Source organism: Chlamydotis macqueenii, chromosome 6 (assembly GCF_036417535.1).
Source record: "Chlamydotis macqueenii isolate bChlMac1 chromosome 6, bChlMac1.mat, whole genome shotgun sequence".
NCBI classification, from domain to species: Eukaryota; Metazoa; Chordata; class Aves; order Otidiformes; family Otididae; genus Chlamydotis; species Chlamydotis macqueenii.
This window is the reverse complement of record NC_141561.1, coordinates 42,775,467-42,798,074: the sequence shown is the minus strand read 5'-3', so window position 1 is coordinate 42,798,074 and position 22,608 is coordinate 42,775,467. Positions and strand designations below refer to the sequence as shown.

At 48.4% G+C, this 22,608-nt stretch overlaps 1 protein-coding gene across 1 annotated transcript in view; it reads left to right on the top strand.

Annotated features, from left to right (window-relative positions):
* The first annotated feature begins 4,521 nt into the window (after positions 1-4,521).
* The window catches only part of LOC147600333 (transient receptor potential cation channel subfamily M member 8-like), a 33,146-nt gene continuing 15,059 nt past the window's right edge, over positions 4,522-22,608 (top strand). The window contains exons 1-8 of the mRNA XM_086751222.1: positions 4,522-4,594; positions 6,090-6,139; positions 8,149-8,384; positions 9,276-9,417; positions 10,059-10,266; positions 10,502-10,679; positions 13,380-13,545; positions 15,836-15,898. Coding sequence (XP_086607348.1) covers positions 4,522-4,594; positions 6,090-6,139; positions 8,149-8,384; positions 9,276-9,417; positions 10,059-10,266; positions 10,502-10,679; positions 13,380-13,545; positions 15,836-15,898 — 1,116 coding nt within the window. The remainder of the gene's footprint in view (positions 4,595-6,089; positions 6,140-8,148; positions 8,385-9,275; positions 9,418-10,058; positions 10,267-10,501; positions 10,680-13,379; positions 13,546-15,835; positions 15,899-22,608) is intronic.

Genomic DNA, 22,608 nt, shown 5'->3' with positions numbered 1-22,608 from the left:
GCCCTGAAAACGAGGGGAACCTCTTGGTTCCGACCCGAGCTGGCTTTGGTGCCCAATGGCTCCGCGCCGTGCACCACCCAGAGCCCTCAGCTGCTCCTCTGGGACACGCCTGCCAGCCCCGCCACCAGCTTTCCTGCCCTCCTTTTGACACCGCGGGTATGGGACAGCGAAATAAATTGCTGTGGGTAATGAAAGACACATTGTCCCTTAAAAATGAGACTTTCCAGATCACGACTCGGGGAGGCTGTGCCAGCCCAGAGCACACAGGAGGTGCCCACCTCTGTGCACGGGGACAAACTTGGCAGGATGCGAGTGCTTTTTCGTGCTGTGGGCTGTCTCAGGAGGGGGCAGGTTGCCTAACGCGCCTCTCCCCTTCCTCCCCTCCGGGTTCTTGTGCTCCAGTGGGGCAACGGGGGCTTTGCTGCATGGACACCCCGGGTCAGCGTGACGCGCGGATCAAACTCTACAACTCGGAGAGAGTTACAAAGCAGGCATGTTTATTCGGCGCCGGGTGCGTGGGGGATCGCTCCTCCAAAAGCACGCACACCGACAGCACATTTTATCCAAAATTTATCTGGTGCAGGTACACACATCCATAGGATTGCACAATACAGACATACATGTGCCTGAGCGAGGCGGGGCTATTAAAAAACCACTTGCGTTAGCATTTCAGAGCTGTCTCTGGTGGTCGTTCCCTTCTCCAGGGGTCTGATCTTCCTGGAGATGAGCTTCAGTCGTTCACCCACGCTCTCCTTTCACTGGGGCATTTCAGCAGTTTCCGACTTCTGACCGAATCTGAACTGACATTCTGTCCTTTGCTAGACATATCAGTCCTTGACAAATACCAGTTTCTTGACAAATTCCAGTCCCTGACAAGCTGAAGTGAGTTTCAAGGCAAACAGGATTGCTAGGCATTGTCTAGCAGTCTCCTAAACCAAGCGATATTTCGCAGGCAGTCTTCTAAATCAAGCGATATTTCGCAGGCAGTCTCCTAAATCAAGCGATATTTCGCAGGCAGTCTCCCAAATCAAGCGATATTTCGCAAGCTGTCAATCTCCTAAATCAAGCGATATTTCGCAAGCTGTCAGTCTCCCAAATCAAGCGATATTTCGCAGGCAGTCTCCTAAATCAAGCAATATTTCGCAGGCAGTCTCCTAAATCAAGCGCTATTTCGCAGTCAGTCTCCTAAATCAAGCGATATTTCGCAGTCAGTCTCCCAAATCAAGCGATATTTCGCAGTCAGTCTCCCAAATCAAGCGATATTTAGCAGTCAGTCTCCTAAATCAAGCGCTATTTCGCAGTCAGTCTCCCAAATCAAGCGATATTTCGCAGTCAGTCTCCCAAATCAAGCGATATTTCGCAGTCAGTCTCCTAAATCAAGCGCTATTTCGCAGTCAGTCTCCCAAATCAAGCGATATTTCGCAGTCAGTCTCCCAAATCAAGCGATATTTCGCAGTCAGTCTCCCAAATCAAGCGCTATTTCGCAGGCAGTCTCCGAAATCAAGCGATATTTCGCAGGCAGTCAGTTCCCTGTGCCGGCCCCGGGCACCCTCCTGCGGCCAGAAGGAAGGACGGAGCCCTCGCTCTCCCCAGGGGGGCCGACCACGGCCCCTCCCTTCTGTCCCGGGGGCTCCCCAGCGCTGCCAGGCCCCGCGGGGCTGCAGGGCCCAGCGCAGGCCGAGGCGCCAGGGCCTCCTGGGGCTCAGGGCAGCTTCAGGCGTCTCTGGAGCGCAGGCGCAGCCGCCCCCGGGCTCCTGCAGATGCACTTGTTTGCCTATTTGAGGGGAGGGCCCGGGGCTCTCAGGGAGGGAGCGTGGCCGAGGATGCGGCTCTCGCCGCGGGGAGCCAGGGGGTACAAAACCCAAACGCCCGCTCAGGCTGGGAGGCCCACAGGAAAGGTGGGAACAGCCAGGAGAGCTGGGCCGCCTGCCGGGGCGGGGCGTGCCGGCGGCACCAATCACGGCTGGCGGGAGAGCAGCACGCGCACGATTGATAAGCTGCCTGACCCATCACTTGATGGGAGGGGCAAGGGGCACATCCCACGCAGCCAATCAGAGGACGCAGCGCCTCAGGTGAAGGGCGGGCACTGCAGCCCAGCAGCCTGAACCCCCCGGGGGCCAATCAGAGGCAGCATCCACACAGGGAAGGGCAGGCCCAAACCAGGGCAGAGTGACAGCCAAGGATCCAATCAGAGCAAGACGAGGGCAGAGTGACAGACCTAGGCAACAATCAGAGCCAGAAAAGAGAAGAGTGACAGCCGAGCCGAGCGAACCAATGAGAAGAAAGAGGATTTCTTGCGCGCTGAGGCCAAATTCACCCGCTGGCCTGTGCTCCTGCAAGAACAGCTGGGCGCAGTGCTCTGCAGCGCACAGTGTGCCCATCCGTCCCCAGCCTTTCCGTCTGCAGCGCCGTCGGTTGGCGTCAGACCAGGCCAGAGGCCGCTGCTGCTGCTTCAGCCCCAGGGAGGTGGGGTCCCTTGAAATGAGAGCGCTGGCGTGTGGGCAGTGCCAGCCACGGCGTCTGTGGGGACACAGAGCTGTGCCTGTGGCTGAAACGGCCGCTTCTGCCAAGCTCGTGGGCCCCGAAGGGCCCCTCTGGGTCTGGATTTGTGCTGTTGAGCCATCTGAATTCTCCAGGTCCTGGCCCAACTGCCCTTGTGTGAAGCCCTGCCTTGTGCCTACAGATCCTTTGGCTGTGTGACCCTGCCCCATGTCATGAGCCAGGAGGAGTTCCCAGGGGAATACTGCTGCCCTGAAGAGAAGAGGTGAAGGTGCTTCTCTCTGCTGCTAATGTAGCTCACGGCCAGAAAGACTGACCTGCCTCAAGCTGCTGCAACCTCTGTCAGGTCTTGAGGGGTCTTCATCTGGATGAGAACATGCAGGGAAATAACCAGGCCGTGGTATCCAGATGGCAATGTCTGCCTGGTGAAACGGGGCTGAAGGCGCTGTCCTTTGTCTGCTGCTCTGAGGCTGACGGACGGAAAGCAGTGGCTGGGAAGAACTGCAGGTCATATCTTGCCCTGCTGACCCGACCTGGGAGCCCTGTGTTTCCCTGTGTCTGGCTCATCTCTGCAGCAGCGTAGGGAAGAGAAGGAATAACGGATTGGCCCACAGGTAACATCTGACTCTGAGCTGAAAGGATGGTGGGCGGAGGATGAGCTCAGGCCGTGCTCAGGATCGCAGTGCACACGCTCCCAGGGGAAGCGCGTTAATGACTGCGGTGCTTCTCAGGGCCAGTTCTTGAGGCAAGGCCTTTTTGTCTGAGAGGAAACGTGGGGAAGATGAATAGCCGACGCGCTGTTTTTAAGTATTTGCCACTTGGACGTCCCGTGGGATTTGCCCAGGGCTCAGGGTTTGCAGTGTCGTGGACGGAGTCTTACTGAAATAGCGGCGATGCTCCCTGTGAAGCAGAAGTTAATCTGCAGAGACCTGGTTTGGAAGTGCTCTGGTTTGCCATCTTATGCAACTGGAGTTTCCCGCTGTGCTCGTGACGGCCAGCCGAGCAGTTCTGTTTCCTTAGCTGCAGAAGCATCTCTGGCCGTGAGATGAAGATGAGGGATCTGAGCCACAGTCAGCAGGCACTGACCTCCCTTGAGCCCCGTGCCAGAGCCTGCCCAAGAGCCCTGGGCAGGGGCACTCGGGTGAAACGCATCCGTTTGAAGGGAGCCCCGGTGCGCAGAGCGATGGAGCGCGGAGGCCGTGTGGAGCTCCTGGGTGAGGGAGTCAGGGGGAGCCTGGGTTCAGGAGAGAGTGGAGAGCTGTGTGTGTCAGGCTGTGCTTCTCGGGGTGCTTCGTGAGAGCGACAGGGCCGGCTGTGCTGGGCTGTGTGCGTGGGTGTCAGCCTGTGCCCAGAGCCCTGCCACGGGCAGGCTGGGAGGTGCGAGGTGCCAGCAGAGCAGGGCAGCGGGCTGAAGCAGGGTCCAAGTTATCACCAAGCGTGCCGGAGAGAAGAGCAGCTGGCCCCTTCTGAGGGCAGCGCTGGCACCTCTGTGGGCTGTGTGGGACTTGGCTTTTGGCATATTGGGCCAGAGTGGGTGTTTGCAGGTGGTGTGTGGCTCTGCTCACGGTCAGTCCTGCAGGCTAGCTGGCTTGGTCTGAGCCCTGGCACAGGTGATAGAGCTGGGAGGAAGCCTTTGGGTGCTGCCATGAGTTTCTCTGGCCGCTGCTGTGTTTCAGGGTAACACCCCGAGGGATGTGGCTGTGCTGGAGCGGGGAGGCTGTGCTGGCGGCAATGTCAGAGATGCCTGCAGTGGCCATTGTGTGCTTTCCCTGAGCTGCTGTTGCTGCTGTGAGATGAGGCCCTGCTAGCCAGGCGCCCTGGTGTGCCTGCCCCAGCAAAGGAGGGAAGTGCGGCTGGTTTCTGTGGCGCTGGGGCAGCAAGGAGCGGGTCAGAGATCCCTGCTGATGGCGTGCGCTGCTCCTGCGGGAGTGGGTGGGCGCTGAGCGTCCCCGTCCCCTCTGCCTCCGTGTCCGCCATGGTGTTCCAAACCCACCTCCTCCCCTCTCTGTCCCTGCTGTCGCCATGGCGGTGTTGGGATGCCCTTGTTTCTACGGGAACGAGGGCAACAGTCCGGCTGAGAGCTGGGATCAAGCGGGTGAGTGTGCCTCGGTGTCCCCGCGGCGTGGGAAAGGTGAGGGATGCTGGTGAGCACCCCCGTGCTGACGTGGCTGCGTCTTGTCCCCTCTGAAAGAGGGAGGGCAGCCGTCGGTGCCGCTGAGCCCAGGCTGCTGAGGGTCGGGAGGAGGGGCTGGGGAGCGCGGCTGGGCAGAGACCCAGGGCTGTGGGGGAGCTCGCGGAGGGCTGACACCCCCTGTCCCACGCAGCGGTGTGGGGGCACCCCTTGTGTGAGAGGGGGGAGAGAGGCAGGGCTGCGCCTGGGCCAGGGCCACCTCGGGCCTGACAAAGCTCTCCTGGGAGCAGGTTGTGCTCCCCTCCTGTGGGATCCCTTCCCCTGCGACCAAGCTGCTTTTCTGGGGGAGGATTTGAGGGGTGAGGTGGCCTGTGGAGCAGAGTGGGGGCTCTGCTGCTGCCTGAGAGGCACCTGGGGGCGGCAGCGCTTTCCGTGTCAGGGCCTGGGAGCTGGAGCCCCTTCTTCCCCCGCAGAGCTGGACAGGGAGCAAGCTTTGCTCCCCAAAAGACAAACTGCCAAAACTTCTTCCTTTCTTCCCATGGGATGCCCTTGTGACTGCATCCAGGCTGTGGGTTAAACGTGGAGGGGACAGAGGCTGCCTGCCTCGCGGCTGCTGCTGTTGCCCTCCTCATCTTGCACGTGGCCTTTTGCATGTTCTGGCTCAGCCTGTCAATGAGGGGTGAGATTATTTGTGCTTGCTCTGTCTATAAAATGCGGTGAAGGCTTATGATGAGAAGTGCAACAGCTGGCCCAGCTGGAAGGGACTGCAAAGCTGACTCACCGCGACTCCCCTTGCGTTTTAAACCCGTGGGTGATTTTCTGGGGAGCGGTTCTGTTGGATACCTGGAGTACCAGGGGCACTTAGTGAACAATGCAGACCGAATGGAATTGTTATGTTTGTGAGCAGCAGGCCTCAAGGACATCACTGAAGCCGCTTGTGAGAAAGTACTGAAGCTGCCTGTAAGAAAGTACTGAAGCCACCTGTGAGAAAATAATGAGGCCGCCTGTGAGAAAGTAATGAAGCTTCCTGTGAGAAAGTAAACGAAGCAACCTTGAGAAGAAGGAAAACAGCTGGCATACGTGACTGGGGGCTGAACGTGAAGCAGGGTGCAGGTGGAGAGAGCCGTGCGCGTGAACATAGAGACTTAACGAATCATATTTTAGCTAGGAGCGCGTGCATGATATAGTTAACCAATTAGTAGAGAGCTTGCGCATGATACGGAATTAGAAGGGCTATATTAACCGGGATGTATCAACAATAAATTGGCATTTGCTTGATCATATTGGTCGTCAGCAGTGTCCGTTACTTCCGCGTCAACAACTTCCAACTTCAAAAATTCCATGATTCTGTGAGGTGTTGAAAGTAAGTTTGCCCCAGATTTAATGTTTCTGGTAGCTGAAGGAAATATGTGTTGCTCTGACCTTGGATCTCTGTTAAACATTGTGCTTGTGTTTCTAGGGGTACCACTTGGCCCACTACATAACGGAAGATCTCGAGAGACCCCCCGTGTATTGCCTTGATAATAATCACACCTCTTACTGGTTGATAACGGCACCCACAGACACCTGACAACAGAGGCAAAAGTATGAACTCAGTTAGAAGAGTATATTTTGGAGTGGGTTATTCCAGGTAGGTGTGGGTGTCAGGTCACAGACCTGCTTCTCCTTAATCCTTGCATTGCTTTGTGGCTGATTTTCTGGGAACAAGAGTAGTTCTCCTCCAGGTAGCCTCCCTTGGATGCTGAGCTGGAAGGGATATGTTAACTGTGTTGCATCTTGAGCACTTTCAGGAACAACCAGGCTTCTTCAGAGCAATATCCCTCCCCTCATCTTCCTTTCTGTATTTGACAGTAGTCCTTCATGGGACACAGCAAAGGATCCATTTCAGCTCTACAGCCCTTCCCTTTCTTCCTGCTGCGCTGTTGGAAGTTGAACCATTCTACTTTTTTCCCATCTGACACTGAATTCCAGGTAGCTGAAGCACAACTACACAGGAGCTGAAACTGGACTTGTCCCAAAATATTCATTTGTGAGGGTGATTGATCTATCTGCAGCCTGCTCCTAAATAATTTCTTTTTCAGCCTCTTCATCAAAATGGAAAAAAAAAATCAAAAGCCTTGAGAGGAAATTCTTAGTTATAGAGTTTGTTTGGATTTTTTTTTTTTTTTTACCTCTGTAACCTCAGCTGAAGCGTACTTGCTGTTAGTCATGATGAAGTACCTAGAATCCTTATGAAACACTGTATGTCTCTCAAACACTAGCTCCTAGAGTTACAGGATTCTTAGTTTTCCTTCATGACTGAAAACGTGAAGTCAGAGGTTCTGAATCTTCAACTTACGATAAGAACCTTACACCTGTACTCAAAATTATCAAAGCAGTTGGTAAATACAGTAAAATCACATGTTTTGGAGATTTCTGGAGCTAGTAAGAATTATCATTGTTAGGAGAAAAAAGCATCTGTTGGAGAAGAGTGTCTGAAGCCAGCTATGCAAAATGTCAGGTGAAACTGAATTTGCATTAAAAAAAGGAAAAGCTGTTAATAGATTTGGCAAAATCAACAGTAAACTAGTATTGAAGTGTTTGCATGAACTGCTTGGAAAATCTCTGGGAGAGATGGAGGAGGGGGAGGTGGATGCCTGAAGGAGGCTGTGGCCCGTGGGGGCCCCGCTGGGACAGCTGTTCTGGAGAGACTGCACCCCGTGGAAGAGATGACCCACCCCGAAGCAGTTTCAGGAAGGACTGTGGCGCATGGGTGGGACCCCACGCTGGAGAAGGGGAGGAATGTGAGGAGTTCTTCCCCTGACTATGAAGCAGCGGCGTAAAAGAACGCATTATGAACTGACCACAACCCCCATTCCCTCTTCCCCCCGTGCCACCTTGGGGGAAGGTGGTAGAGATAATGTTAAACTCGGGAAGAGGGAGGGGTGGGGGGAAGTTATCTCATTCTCTGTCTCATTATCCTGCTGTTTTTAGTAACAAATGAATAGTTTTCCCCAAGTCGAGTCTGTTTTGCCCGTGACGGTAACTTTAAGGATCTCTCCCTGTCCTTATCTCAAACCTTGAGCCATTTTTCTTATATTATCTCTCCCTATTCTCTTGGAGGGTGGGGGGAGTGAGAGAGAGACTGCGTAGTCTGGTCCCGATTGGGGCTGAACTACGACACCTGGCCACTGATGAGATCTTCACCAATGACCAAAACTGGGAGGTACCGACTGCTTTTGTCTGAGTCCAGTGACATGGGACAGGGGAGCAGTGGGATGAGAGACTTTCTGACAGCAGCCACTATCTCAGCACCCCAACCTCTGTGATGATAAGCCAGAGTGTCTATTCTTCCTTGCACTGACATCACTGATTGCAAAGGTTATCTACGTGTGCCAGAAGTACTCTGGGCCATCCAACAAAGGCAATTGCATGCAGAAAATGATTCTGATGAAAATATGTCAGTTGGCCACATATGCTTAGGTAAGATTTATGTGTCTCACTTGCCCCCTAATATTTGCTTTTCTATTTCTTTGTAGTCTGCTGACCTGCAGGATGTCATGTTCACAGCCCTGGTGAAAGACAGGCTCAAATTTTTCCGTGTCTTCCTGGAAAATGGCTTGAATCTGAGGAAGTTCCATACCACAGAGGTCCTTAGAGAGCTGTACACCAACAACTTCAGCAGCCTGGTGTTCAAGACCCTGCAGATCGCAAAGAACTCCTATAATGATGCACCACCCACATTTGTGTGGAAGACCGTTGAAGATAGTGCAAGGTCCTGCAGCTGGGTCATGGCAATCTCATCTAGTCCAACCCCCCTGCAAGAAGCAGGGACATCTTTGACTAGATCAGGTTGCTCACAGCTCCATCCAACCTGGCCTTGAACGTTTCCAGGGATGGGGCATCCACCACCTCTCTGGGCCAGTGTCCTACCACCCTCATGGTGAAAAATTTTATTCCTAATATCTAATCTGAATCTACCTCCCTCTGATGATTGAAATGGATTTAGGTTTCATGACAGTGCCTTCAAGACTGACTATATAGAGCATATCAAAGTCACAGAATAAGACGACTAATATCTCAGAGTGTCAGAAATTCTTTGGGATTTTCTGACTACTGTTATTGACTATGTACTATGATAATCTGGAGCCTTTGAGCTTTAGTTTTTTATTTAAGGGCACTACTTCTGCCTACAGTAATTTAACAATGTCATTAGCTCATGTAAGCTGTTTTATGTCAATGTGCAGGTTAACAAGCATGACAAAGAAATGTGTGGAAACACATTTTACAGTGTAATTGTTCAGTCCACTATAACTTTGTTCTTGTTGCCTCAGTGCAGCAGAGTGGTCATTGCACTGTGCTGTTTTTGGAGGGCTGTGGGAGTACTTATAGGTACAAGATTTTTTTTGCGAGTAGTAGTTGTAGGGGGGAAGAGGAGGCATAATGATTATGTGGCTGAGGTAGGAAGTGTGTAAACAAGGCATGCATTAACCAGTTTTACTACCTGTCATTGGATGGGAGTGGGTGGGAGAGGCATGGGGCCCTGCCTAGCTGTGCTCTGTTTTCCAGTTACTCATTTTCCACTCCCTGTTTCAGTGTATTTTTAGCTGATTTCTATATGCTTTACCCAACATTTCTCTTCATTATCTTTTACTGTCTCCATCAGGCTTCTCTCATCTGATGAAAGCTCTTGGTATTCTGGGAAAGCCATCTTCTGTTTGGACTACACAGTTTTCACTCTGAGGCTGATCTATATTTTCACAGTTAGCAGGAATTTAGGACCCAAAATTATTATGCTGCAGAGGATGGTAAGATTCTGGCAACTATCCAAGAGTGTCTAAATAAATGATGTGGCACCTTGTTTTTCCTCAAGAGTGAAAATCACCACCCTTTTGATGATGGCAGCAAGTTCTATCCTTCTCCTTAAATCTGCTAAACAGGATTAATTAAGATTTAAATAGGACCTAATTAAGAGCAGGGCCTTTTTCTCTCCACAAGGAGAGAATAAAGATCAGACTGAAGAACAGAAGAGGAAATTTGTTTTCTGGTAGCTTTTGTCTTACATGTCTCAAGTGTTTCAGTGGTATATTCTGTCAGATTACCTGGCCCTAGAGTGCCTTATGATATCGAAGCAACAACACAGGATTTTTTTTTCCTGTACGTCTTTCTCTTGTTCAGCCTTTTTCCAAAGGGACAAGTTTTTGAGTAGGTCTTAATAACAAAGACGCTTGGGGCTGTGTTCTGAAAGGTGCCTTGGCTTTCTGGTTGCATAAACATTTTTGAAGATCCTTGAGTGGGAATGCTCAATTACTTGTGTGTGTTGGTGACTATAAATTTTAGAAGTGGTGATCTGCATTAAAATGATGCTAACTTGTGCAGGTGTTCCTATTCGTTGTCCACTGTAATATCAAATCAGAGGGGAAAAAAGGCCATGTGTGACTTCCAACAGGCATGGAGTGGCACACTGATGCATTTGCTGGTTGTCTTTTTTGAAATGATAGATGTCGTCTTCCTCTTTGCTGTGTGGATGATGACCTTTGGTGTGGCCAGGCGAGGCATCCTGAGGAAGAACGAGCACCGCTGGGAGTGGATATTTCAGTCTGTCATCTACGAGCCGTACCTGGCTATGTTTGGTCAATACCCTGATGATGTTGACGGTAGCTATCTTCTGTGGGAACATCTGGGCAGGTGGATGGAATGCTCTGTCTTTTGGTGATTGTCCAGTCCCTGTGTTGAACCCTTTGCTCCAAGCAGCAACAAGGTAAGGTTTGATGTCTGATGGGGAGGTGAGGAAGGAGGAGGCCGAATGTATTGTGGTTAGAGGCAGGACCTGACCCAACAGAAAGAGGGGGAGAGGACTCACTGCTTAATCTCTTCTCTTGCCCTCTTGAGGTACCACCTACAATTTTGACTGCTGCACCTCTTCTGGGAAAGAGTCCAAGACTTTGTGTGTGGAGCTGGATGCCAACAACCAACCTTGCTTCCCGGAGTGTATTACCATTCCCCTTGTCTGCATTTACATGCTGTCAACTAACATCCTCCTCATGAACCTGCTTGTGGCCATGTTCGGGTACGTAACAAGGGAGTGATCGCTTGCTTGTGATCTCTGTGTTGATATCCCTCTGAGAAAGGGAGTGAAGTCTTGGAAAACAGCAGGAAGCTAGACCTTGGATTCTGCCTGTATCTTTTGCAGAGGAATTACTGGGAATAGTCTGGACAGGGTTTCTGACTTGAAAGAGACCTATCAAGTGAAAGGTAGTGTGGGAAGGTGAACAAAGGCAAGGTTATTCAGTATTTCTTAGAGCAGTTTGATCAAAACTGGTACAATGTCCTGGGGATGGATTGCTGACTGTCCTTTTACTACTTTTCTAAGCATCCTTTGCACAGTGGATTTCTTACAAACCCCAGTGGTTCACACCAGGGAGGGTGATAGCCTGGTCAGTGTTTTACCAGGTATGAGTTGCTGCACAACTGACCTTGCTAGACTGTATAAATGAGTTGTTATCACAACCTGTTTGACTTGATGGTTTTATTAACCAGAACTGCTGTGTGGTGATGATGAGTGTGTTGTTACTCTGGGGAACCTATTTATTGTTCTGACTTAAACCACAGGCAACGGGCCACATCTCCTTGGGACGTACAAAAGGACTTTGTCTTGAAAAATGCCATCACCTCTGGTTTTATATGGTAATTTATCTGTGGGTCTACCAGTCAGGAGGCCTGTTCTGGCATCTTGTGAAGTGTTACACCATGCAGATGGATCAGACACCTGAAATGTGGTGCTGGTAACCGCTGACCTTATCACATGGCCAACACTAAAGTGCCAAATAAAAATGGTGGCTGTTTTGCATGTTATCAAATATATATTGACTGCACTGGGACCAGCAAGAGCAGGGAGAAGTTTCCTCAGCTTCTTCCAGAAATCTTTGTTGTTTACACTGTGAGCTCTGGTACACAGTTGAGTTAATAATGGGAAGTCCTTCATATTGGACTTTGGGAGTGTGTGGCTCTCCTGTCTCACTTCTGACTTGTGAATACAGTTGGATGGGTGCTGTGGCTCTGTTCTTCCCAGCCCTGCTTCTTTTTTTTGCTTTACACTCCCTTGCAGCATAACAAAAATACTTACAACCCCTGGCCATTATTCTCAAGGTCCACTATATTTATTTTTTGTGTGTTTTGATGGTACCTTGGTAGTGATGGACTTGGCAGGAATTTACTTTGGCAACAGGAGTATTTACAGGAACTCTTGGTTTGCCTCAAGAAGATCTCCCTTCCTCAGGACAGTGTCAATTTTTCCTGGCCTGATGTGAGATGTATTACTGTGATGAGCTGAGAATGCTTCAGCTCTGCTCTAAACCTTTCTTCCCATGCTGACCTGGACTCCAAAGACAGTCAGAAATCTGATTTTTGGCAAGGCAGCTAGGACTGATGCAGGGTATTTATTTATTGTACATCTGTTTTCCTAACCTGCACAAGACCTGGGGAGAGAAGACAATGCTTATACTCCCTAGAAAGGGTGAAAGCAATTCGTATTAGTAAAGGAAAGTATAGCAATAAGCCAGATCTATCCTAGAGCCTTTGATATTTGTTAAAACACTTATTTTAACAGCTTCTAATGGTAAAAGTTCTGGTTTATGCCAACAAAAACCTAGGTTTTGCCAGATCAGCTTATTTTGTGGAAGGGCCCAGCATGAATTCCCTAATGGCACGCTCAGAGCTTTGCCCAGTTCATTTTAACAATAGACTGAACGACTTAAGCAGGAGCGCTGGATGGTGCTGAACTCAGGAGGCCCGGTGGGCAAACAGTAATCCCAGATGGTTGTTTTTTTTCTTGAGGCAATTAGAAATGTGTGAATCTGTGATGGCTCCTCCTAAGACCAGTGTGTACATAGTATTTGTCAATTTTTAATAAAGCTGATGGCTATTAGATAACAGTCCAATCAATGTTGCTATATGTTGTAATTACGATTATACATTAATTTTAACAACAGATAATCCAACTTTTACTTTGCACCCAGTATGCATTAGCTGAAAAGGATGAATATTACATTTTAGATACTTCTGAAATTCAAGATTGTATTTATCTTCTAAAACAATAGATAATTTCCACCAGGTGAAGGGTTTTAGCCTCTCTCCTGTAAGGGTCCATTAGGATCTCAACACAGACATTTTGGAAGTGTCCATCTGCTGTTTAATGTGAGCAATGAAAGGTCAGGCAGTTTGTGAGGTGCTCGCTCTTGTGGTTGTTGCTTTCCTGGGTTCGTACAGTGCTTAGCATGGTAGGTTTGACCCATGTGTGGAGCGTTCTTAATGCCTCTGCTAAAAATCTCGGGAGCTTTTCATTTTTTTTGCAATTGTTCTATTTTTAGGTGGCATTTTTTTTTGCTTAGAAGGAAGTTAGCTGATGAATTAATGAGACAGTATCTTGCAAGGAAGCATCCTGTTCTCATGTGTCTAGGCTAGAAGAAAATTGCCTAGAGCTAAGGCAGTGAAAGTATGTGGAGTATTTTCTCCCTGTTCCTACTTTTTCCAGTTTATTTGTAACTTCGAGGTTTTTTTCCTCCTATCTTAGTTCTTCCAATTTTCAAATTTCTTTTGAAAAAGGAAAACAAACTCTATAACCTCCCAATCAGTAAAAATTACCAGCTTCAGTATGACTTTATGAAAATGTGCCTTGATATGATAAAGAGAAATGCTGTATTCCTTGGTTCTGATGGAGGTCTTTGAATAACTAACACTGTATGTATTTTCCCTTTTTTTCACCTGTTAGTTATACCGTTGTATCAGTGCAAGAGAACAACAACCAGATGTGGAAGTTCCAGTGTTACTTCTTGGTCCAAGAATACTGCAATCGCTTGACTATCCCCTCCCTGGTCATCATCTTTGCCTACATATTCATGGTGATGAGGAAATGTTTCAGATGCTGCTGTAAGAAAGTAAAGAGCCATCTATTTGTTGTGAGTAGGCTTATCCCTTACTGCCTAGAAGTCAGCTTTGTGACAGGAGCATTGCAACCCTTCATGGCATGGTATGCTTAAACCAGGCAGCTAGTGTTTTGGGAAATTTTCATGGGTGACGTAGACCTTGGAGGAACTGTTTGTACCGGAAATGAGGGGCAGCTCATTCATGTTCGCCATCAAATGTGAAACCACTGTGTTGCTGGAAATATCTTCAGTAAGATTCAAATCAAAGCTCCTGGCTGTTTCTCAGCTATAAACTTCCTTCAGTATTCAAGGCATGCTCTCTCTGGGATATGGAGAATTATACTGTTAACCCCTTATGAGAAAACTCCAGTTAAGCTTAGATTTTGGTTTGGTTAAAGAGCTTTTGTGTACCATGAGACCCACTCTGCTTGAGTGCTGTGCAGTTATCTGCTGTTTTCTTGTCCAAGTCATTTTAAGGCAGTTACCCCAAGTGTGTAAATCAATTAAGTCTTCAAATTAATCCTGTCAGTTTAGGGCTGCCTGTGCTGCTTCCTAGCTTTGAAAGGTGGGTGTTTGTTGTTTGTTGTTTGCTGTTTGGGTTTTTTTGTTTGTTTGTTTTTATTATTATTATTATTTTTTATTAGAGCACTGAATAAATTCATCCAGAGCCTGCAGCAGCTGAAAGTCATCTTTATAGTCTACATGAAAAACATAAACCATCCCATTTGTTATTAGCAGCTGGTGGTGTATCCCTCCTGCACTGCTCCCAAGTGGCAGAGATCCCTGATTTTGCAGGCTTTGAATGTTTAGGTAAATTGTACAAGAGGTGGTCTTAGTCTCTGCTTGCCACTCTACCTTCTGGAATTGCATTTCTTTTTGTCCTTTCATTCCAATCTCCCAGCTAATACAGCTGGTAGCTGCTAGGGTAGACTGGTAGAGCCAGATATTCTTCAGAGGCTCTTCTGCCTGCTGCTGAGTGACTGAAAGAGAATGCAGAGCGTCTCCTAGCCCTCTGGGCATGACCAAATGGGCAAACCACCTCAAAAATGCAGCAGCAGCTGAGGCAGTCCTCTAGCTATTTCCCCCTTATTTACTCTGTCACAGGATGCAGATACAAATTGCTTTAATAAGCTTTTTTCCCCCTAACAAATGGAATGTTTTGTTTTTTTTTTTAAAAGTGCTATTCAGAACCAGATGAGAGGGTAAGTTGAGTTAATTGACAGACTTATTCCCATCCATCAGCAAGCTGACTGTTGCCCTGCAGCACAGGCTGGATTTGTTATTAGTTTAGGAGAAAGATGCCCACTTTGGAGTATGAAATTCCTTAGCGGTGACTAAATAATTTTGACTGTCCAAATCACTGTTTGGCTTCCTTGCTGAGGGCATTGTTTCATGGCAGATAATTCTGCCTGAGTGATGTACAGTTGATGTTGCAGTTCCAAAAGCAAATGGAAGAACTGGAGCCAGAATATCATTGCGGTTGAGCTGATGACAGGAACTGAGAACTGCATGGAGAAAGCACACCAATGTATTGACTATTGTGAAATCCTAGCTTCCCCTCTTAACTCTTATGGAAATGGTTTGGATAAGGTGTTTAAATGCCTGTTGGTATCTGGGAGAACAACTGAGGCTGTGTGAGGTCAGAGGAGCACTCGGTGGAGGAAATGGGACTTCAGTCATTTGCCAGCTGTGGGCTTCTTTTGTCTCAGCTAACTTTTCTTTTATTAAAACCCATGTGGTTTGTGATGTCCTGTTGGAACAGGATACAATGCAGAAGTGTTATCCTGGAGAACTTTGCCTCGAAGTAGTTTGTTCTGTGTCAAAAAGACTGTGATGGTTTAGCCCGAATCACCACACAGTTTCTCGCTCACCCTCCCCCTCCCCAGGGGGATGGGGGAGAGAATTGGGAAGGAAGGAGAACTCGTGGGTTGAGATAAAGATAATTTACTAAAATAAAAAGGGAAAACTACAATAATAACAGAATATAAGGATATTTAAAAATATACAAAGTGAACAATATGTGTTTTCTCACCACCTGATGTCCCAATGACCGATACAGCCCATCCCGAGCAGCGATCACGGAAACAAAACCAAGCAGCAAGCAAAGGAGCAAAAGGGAGCCAGCAAGGTAGAGGGAATGATGCCAGCAAAATGAGCAGGAAAGATGGATGCCAGGAAGGCAGATACCCACCCTCACCTGCCCCCATGAGCATGACGTTTATGGCATGGAATACTCTCTTTGGCCAGTTTGGGTCAATTATTCTGTCTGTCTTTCTCCCAGCTTCCTGCATCTGCAAATTAGCGAGACTTGGAAAGCAGGACAGTGTCCTTGGTCTCATTCACAACAACTGGTATCATCAACATGGTGTTTATCAACATTCTTCACACATGAAATCCAAAACATACCAGCTACTGAGAGGAAAAGTTAACTCCACCCCTGCCAAAACCAGGACAGTATTCACCCCTTATTCCATACCATCTACATCATGCGTATACATATACATATATATACACACACACAGATGTAATTCCTTCAATCTATGGGCTATCCCTCCAAAGCCTGTTGAGTTCATTTAGTCCATGACTTTGGGTTCCATATGTCACACAGTCTTTCAGGACAAGAGAGATGGTATGTAGTGTGGGGCTGTTGCATGCTGCATCTGGAACTCGCAGTTGGTGCATCTGGCGTGGCTGGTGTATCATGTCCATGGTCTGCGAGTTGAAGATGTTGATCTTGAGGAAATTGTTGTGCGCCAGTTCCTGTTCCATCATTGTTGCATCTCTCTTGGTTTTATTGAAGCTCATTCTTCACTGATCAGGTGTTCCTTGCTGCAATACTTTGATATGACATATAAGAACTACAGAGATGATTATATACAGTTCAAATTATTGGCTGTTCTCACCTAAAATCAGATCTCCTTGAGGTACACATCGAACTTCCCCATCCTCCCGCATCACCCACCAAATACATCCAGGTCCTTGAGCAAAAGCAATCCCACGGGTGGGTTTGCCTTTGCCCAGGGGAGGAATAACCCAGACCGTCTTTCCTAACATACTCCTTAGATGCACCACAGGGACTTTATCACCCTCTGCAATATGTAACAGTTCTGGCTGGGCAGGGCCAGCTCAATTGGTGGATCCCCGAGTGTTAACTAACCAGGTAGCTTTTGCTAAATGTTTATCCCAATTTTTGAAGGTCCCACCACCCATTGCTTTCAGTGTAGTTTTCAGCAGTCCATTGTACCGTTCAATCTTTCCAGAGGCTGGTGCGTGATAGGGGATGTGGTATACCCACCCGATGCCGTGCTCTTTGGCCCAGGTGTCTATGAGATTGTTTCAGAAATGAGTCCTGTTGTCTGACTCAATTCTTTCTGGAGTACCATGTCGCCAGAGAACTTGCTTCTCAAGGCCCAAGATGGTTTTTTGGGCAGTGGCATGGGGTACAGAATAAGTCTCTAGCCACCCAGTGGTGGCTTCCACCATTGTAAGCACGTGGCGCTTACCTTGATGGGTTTGTGGGAGTGTGATGTAATCAATTTGCCAGGCCTCTCCATACTTATACTTCAGCCATCGTCCTCCATACCAAAGAGGCTTTAACCGCTTGGCCTGCTTAATAGCAGCGCATGTTTCACATTCATGGATAACCTGTGCAATAGTATCCATGGTCAAGTCCACCCCTTGATCACGAGCCCATTTGTATGTTGCGTCTCTTCCTTGATGGCCCGAGGTGTCATGAGCCCACCAAGCTAAAAATAGTTCACTTCTGTGTTGCCAGTCTAGGTCCACTTGGGAAACTTTAATCTTAAGCAGCCTGATCCACCCTTTGGTTATTTTGGTGTTCATCTGTGGCTTGACTCTTGGGTACGTGGGCATCTACGGGACGTACTTTTACAACCAGATTCTCTAGCCGAGCAGCAATATCTTGCCACAATGTGGCAGCCCAGATGGGCTTGCCTCTACGCTGCCAGTTGCTCTGTTTCCATTGCTTTAACCACCCCCACAGGGCATTTGCCACCATCCATGAGTCAGTGTAGAGATAGAGTTTTGGCCATTTTTCCCGTTCAGCGATGTCCAAAGCCAACTGGATGGCCTTCACTTCTGCAAACTGACTCGATTCACCTTGGCCGTCAGTAGCTTCTGCAACTCGTCGTGTAGGACTCCACACAGCAGCTTTCCACTTCCGATGTTTTCCTACAATACGACAGGACCCATCAGTGAACAGGGCATATCTCTTCTCATCTTCTGGTAAATTATTATATGGTGGGGCTTCTTCAGCACGTGTCACCTCTTCCTCTGGTGGCATTCCAAAATCTTTGCCTTCTGGCCAATCTGTGATTACTTCTAAGATTCCTGGGTGATTGGGGTTTCCTATTTGGGCTCGCTGTGTGATCAGTGTGACCCATTTACTCCACGTGGCATCAGTTGCATGATGTGTAGAGGGGACCTTCCCTTTGAACATCCAGCCCAGCACTGGCAGTCGGGGTGCCAGGAGGAGCTGTGCTTCAGTACCAATCACTTCTGAAGCAGCTCGAACTCCTTCGTATGCTGCCAGTATCTCTTTTTCAGTTGGAGTATAGCAGGCCTCAGAACCTCTATATCCCCGGCTCCAAAAGCCTAGGGGTCGACCTCGAGTCTCCCCTGGTGTTCTTTGCCAAAGACTCCAGGTAGGACCATTTTCCCCAGCTGCGGTGTAGAGGATGTTTTTCACATCTTGTCCTGTCCAGACTGGCCGAAGGGCCAGTGAACAGCTGGCCAGCTAGCCCAGCTACTGCATGAACAATCTCCTGTTTAATTTGTTCAAAGGCTTGTCATTGTTCAGGGCCCCATTTAAAATCGTTCCTCTTTCAAGTCACTTCATAGAGAGGGCTTACAATCATACTGTAATTTGGAATATGCATTCTCCAGAAACCCACAACGCCCAAGAAAGCCTGTGTTTCCTTTTTGTTAGTCGGTGGAGCCATAGCTGTTATTTTATTGACCACATCCATTGGAATGTGACAACGTCCATCTTGCCATTTTACTCCTAAAAACTGGATCTCTTATGCAGGCCCTTTGACTTTGCTTTGTTTTATTGCAAAACCGGCTTTCAGAAGGATTTGGATTATTTTCTCCCCTTTTTCAAAAACTTCTTCTGCTGTGTTGCCCCATATGATGATGTCATCAATGTATTGCAGGTGCTCTGAAGCTCCACCCTTTTCTAGTACAGTCTGGATCAGTCCATGGCAAATGGTGGGGCTGTGTTTCCACCCCTGGGGCAGTCGATTCCAGGTGTACTGGACACCCCTCCAAGTGAAAGCAAACTGTGGCCTGCATTCTGGTGCCAAAGGGATGGAGAAGAACGCATTGGCAATATCGATGGTGGCATACCACTTGGCTGCTTTTGACTCCAGTTCATACTGAAGCTCTAGCATATCTGGCACGGCAGCACTCATTGGTGGCGTAACTTCATTTAGGCCACGATAGTCCACTGTTAACTTCCACTCTCCATTAGATTTTCTCACTGGCCATATGGGACTGTTAAATGGTGAGTGGGACTTGCTGATCACTCCCTGGCTCTCCAGTCGACAAATCAGCTTGAGGATGGGTATTATGGAGTCTCAGTTGGTGCGGTATTGCCGCCGGTGCACTGCGGTGATAGCAATTGGTACCTGTGTTCCTCAACCTTCAGTAATCCCACAACAGAAGGGTCCTTTGAGAGCTTGGGCAAGGTGGCCAGCTGTTTATTCTCCTCTGTCTCCACAGTGGCTATACCAAAAGCCCACCGATACCCTCTTGGGTCTTTGAAATACTCACCCCTGAGGTAATCTATACCAAGAATGCAGGGAGCATCTGGGCCAGTCACTATGGGGTGCTTTTGCCACTCATTTCCAGTCAAACTTACTTCAGCCTCCAATACAGTCAGCTCTTGGGATCCTCCTGTCACTCCAGAAATACAAATGGGTTCTGCCCCTTTATAGCTTGATGGCATTAGGATACACTGTGGACCAGTGTCTACTAGAGCCTTATACTCTCGTGGGTCTGATGTGCCAGGCCATTTAATCCATACAGTCCAATAAACCCTGTTGTCCCTCTCCTCCGCCTGGCTGGAGGCAGGGCCCCTCTAATCCTGTTCATAATATTCGTCGCTCACTTCCTGTGAATATGAATTAGAATTCCCTTCCATAGGATCATAGGTAAGATCAGCCCTTCTATTCCATCTGGGGAACTGTCCACTGGAGACCGGAGCAGCAGTTTTCTGGGGAGAACCTCTATTTGCAAATGTTTTTCCCTGCAGCTCACGTACCTGTGCCTCTAGGGCTGAGGTAGGTTTCCCATCCCACTTTCTCATAACCTCTCCTTGGTCACGCAAGGTAAACCACAGGATACCTCGCCGTGTGTACTGTCTCTCTTGAGCAGGGAAACGTTTACTCCTAATAGCTGAAATACTGCTCTGTATGGGCGGGGAGTAGGACCTATCTTCTTTTAACTGCTGGACCTCCCGAGATAGTTTCTCCACAGCTGAGACAAGGGAAGAAGAGAAAGTGTCTTCATATTGCCAGAGCTGAGTAGCCAATTCATCTATTGTTGGTCCCTCTCCCTCTTTCCAGAGCATAATTGCCTATGAATTGGCATATGATGATGGTACATTCCGTAGAAACTTCTGCCACATAAACCGTGTGCACCGGACTTCATCTGGATCTTGGGGTGACTCCTCACTGTCTAGGTCACTATATATGGCTTCCAGCACAGCTAATTCCCTTAGGTACTGGATACCTCTCTCTATGGTGGTCCACTTGCCTGGATGATAAGTAATATCTTCCTTGAAGGGATATCTTTCCTTCATACCTGACAGGAGTCGCCTCCAGACGCTGAGAGCTTGTGCATCTCTTCCAATCACTTTGTCAATGCCTGCTTCCCTAGAAAGGGATCCCAGCTGTTTAGCTTCCTTACCTTCTAATTCCAGGCTATTGGCCCCATTATCCCAGCATCGAAGCAGCCAGGTGAGAAAGTGCTCGCCTGGACGGCGGCCAAAGTCTTTTCGTATGTCTCGCAACTCATTCAGGGATAGGGATCGGGTGGTTTCAGTCTCCTTTATGAGTTCCTCTCTTATGAGTTCCTCTCTCATGAGTTCCTCTTCTTCCTCCTCTGTTCGTGATGGTCCTGGTTTTCCCTCATCCCTTACTAAACGAGCTGACTTTCGCTTCCAAGATTTCTTCTTCTGTACAGGGGTGACTGATACTGACACAGGTTGGCTCTCTGCTCTGGCTGCAGTGCCAGTAGCTACAGTTGGAGTAGCCGCAGTGCCTGTTGTTGGGGCTGGAGTAGCCGCAGGGCCGGTAGCTGGGGCTGGAGTAGCCGCAGGGCCGGTAGCCGGGGCTGGAGTAGCTGCGGTATCGGTCGGTTGATTTTTTCTCCCTCCTTCCTGGAGGTGCTGCACATTAAGCAGTTTTTGGTAGATACTAGCCAGTGCCCAACACAAAGCGATAAGCTTTGCCTCTTTAGAATAGCCATGGCATTTTTCTTTCAAATATTCGATCACTTCATCAGGATTCTGTAGTTGTTCGGGAGTGAAGTTCCAGACCATTGGAGGTGAGAAGTTCTCTAGGTACCTGCCCATCTTCTCCCACATACCATGCCACCCCTGCCCCTCCAACCTCAAGGCAGATCTCTGGGTGAATTTTTTAAATAGTTGTTTAATCCTAAACAACATCTGAAACCCATTCAGGAGACAGAACAATAGGAGTATGCTGGCTTGCACATCCCAAGGATATACAAAATTATCGAGAGCTGATGTAACTAGCTCAAAAGAAAAAGGGAAGGTAAAGGAGTAGGGGAAGGTACCCTCCTCTGACTTCCCCATAGATTGGTTCTCCAGGGAGAAAAAGAAAAATGTGCGATTATTAATAATTCTTACCAAATGGCATCCAAAGTACGGAGTTGCGGGCAATGCCGAAAACAAGGACCAGACTAATTTCATGACCAGTGATGTTACCATATCATAAGCCAGTAGTGCCCAGTAAATCAAAATGAGAATTCTCATCCATTTCTGACAAATGATAAACAGCATCAAAGGAAATATGTGATGCAACTTAGGAAAGACATAACACAACCATGTGAACACGTAGTACAACATTGTGACCAGGGATTCAAATAAAATAATGAGCACTTGTAACAACTTTAACACACACTAGTCAGATCTCTCCTTACCTCAACCCTTCGAGCCCCACGTTGGGCGCCAAAAAGACTGTGATGGTTTAGCCCGAATCACCACACAGTTTCTCGCTCACCCTCCCCCTCCCCAGGGGGATGGGGGAGAGAATTGGGAAGGAAGGAGAACTTGTGGGTTGAGATAAAGATAATTTACTAAAATAAAAAGGGAAAACTACAATAATAACAGAATATAAGGATATTAAACAATATACAAAGTGAACAATATGTGTTTTCTCACCACCCGATGTCCCAATGACCGATACAGCCCGTCCCGAGCAGCGATCATGGAAACAAAACCAAGCAGCAAGCAAAGGAGCAAAAGGGAGCCGGCAAGGTAGAGGGATGCCAGCAAAACGAGCAGGAAAGGTGGATGCCAGGAAGGCAGATACCCACCCTCACCTGCCCCCATGAGCCTGACGTTTATGGCATGGAATACTCTCTTTGGCCAGTTTGGGTCAATTATTCTGTCTGTCTTTCTCCCAGCTTCCTGCATCTGCAAATTAGCGAGACTTGGAAAGCAGGATGGTGTCATAGAATCATAGAATGGTTAGGGTTGGAAGGGACCTTCAAAGGTCATCTAGTCCAACCCCCCTGCAAGGAGCAGGGACATCCCCAACTAGATCAGGTTGCTCAGAGCCTTATCCAGCCTGGCCTCAAACGTTTCCAGGCATGGGGCCTCCACCACCTTTCTGGGCAACTTGTTCCAGTATTCTATAACTCGCATCGTAAAAAATTTTTTCCTAATTTCTAATCTAAATCTACCCCCCACTATTTTAAAACCATTACCTCTCGTCTTATTGCAACAGGCCCTACTAAGCAGCCCTTCCCCACCTTTCTTGTAGGCCCCCTTGAGGTACTGGAAGACTGCTATCAGGTCTCCCCAGA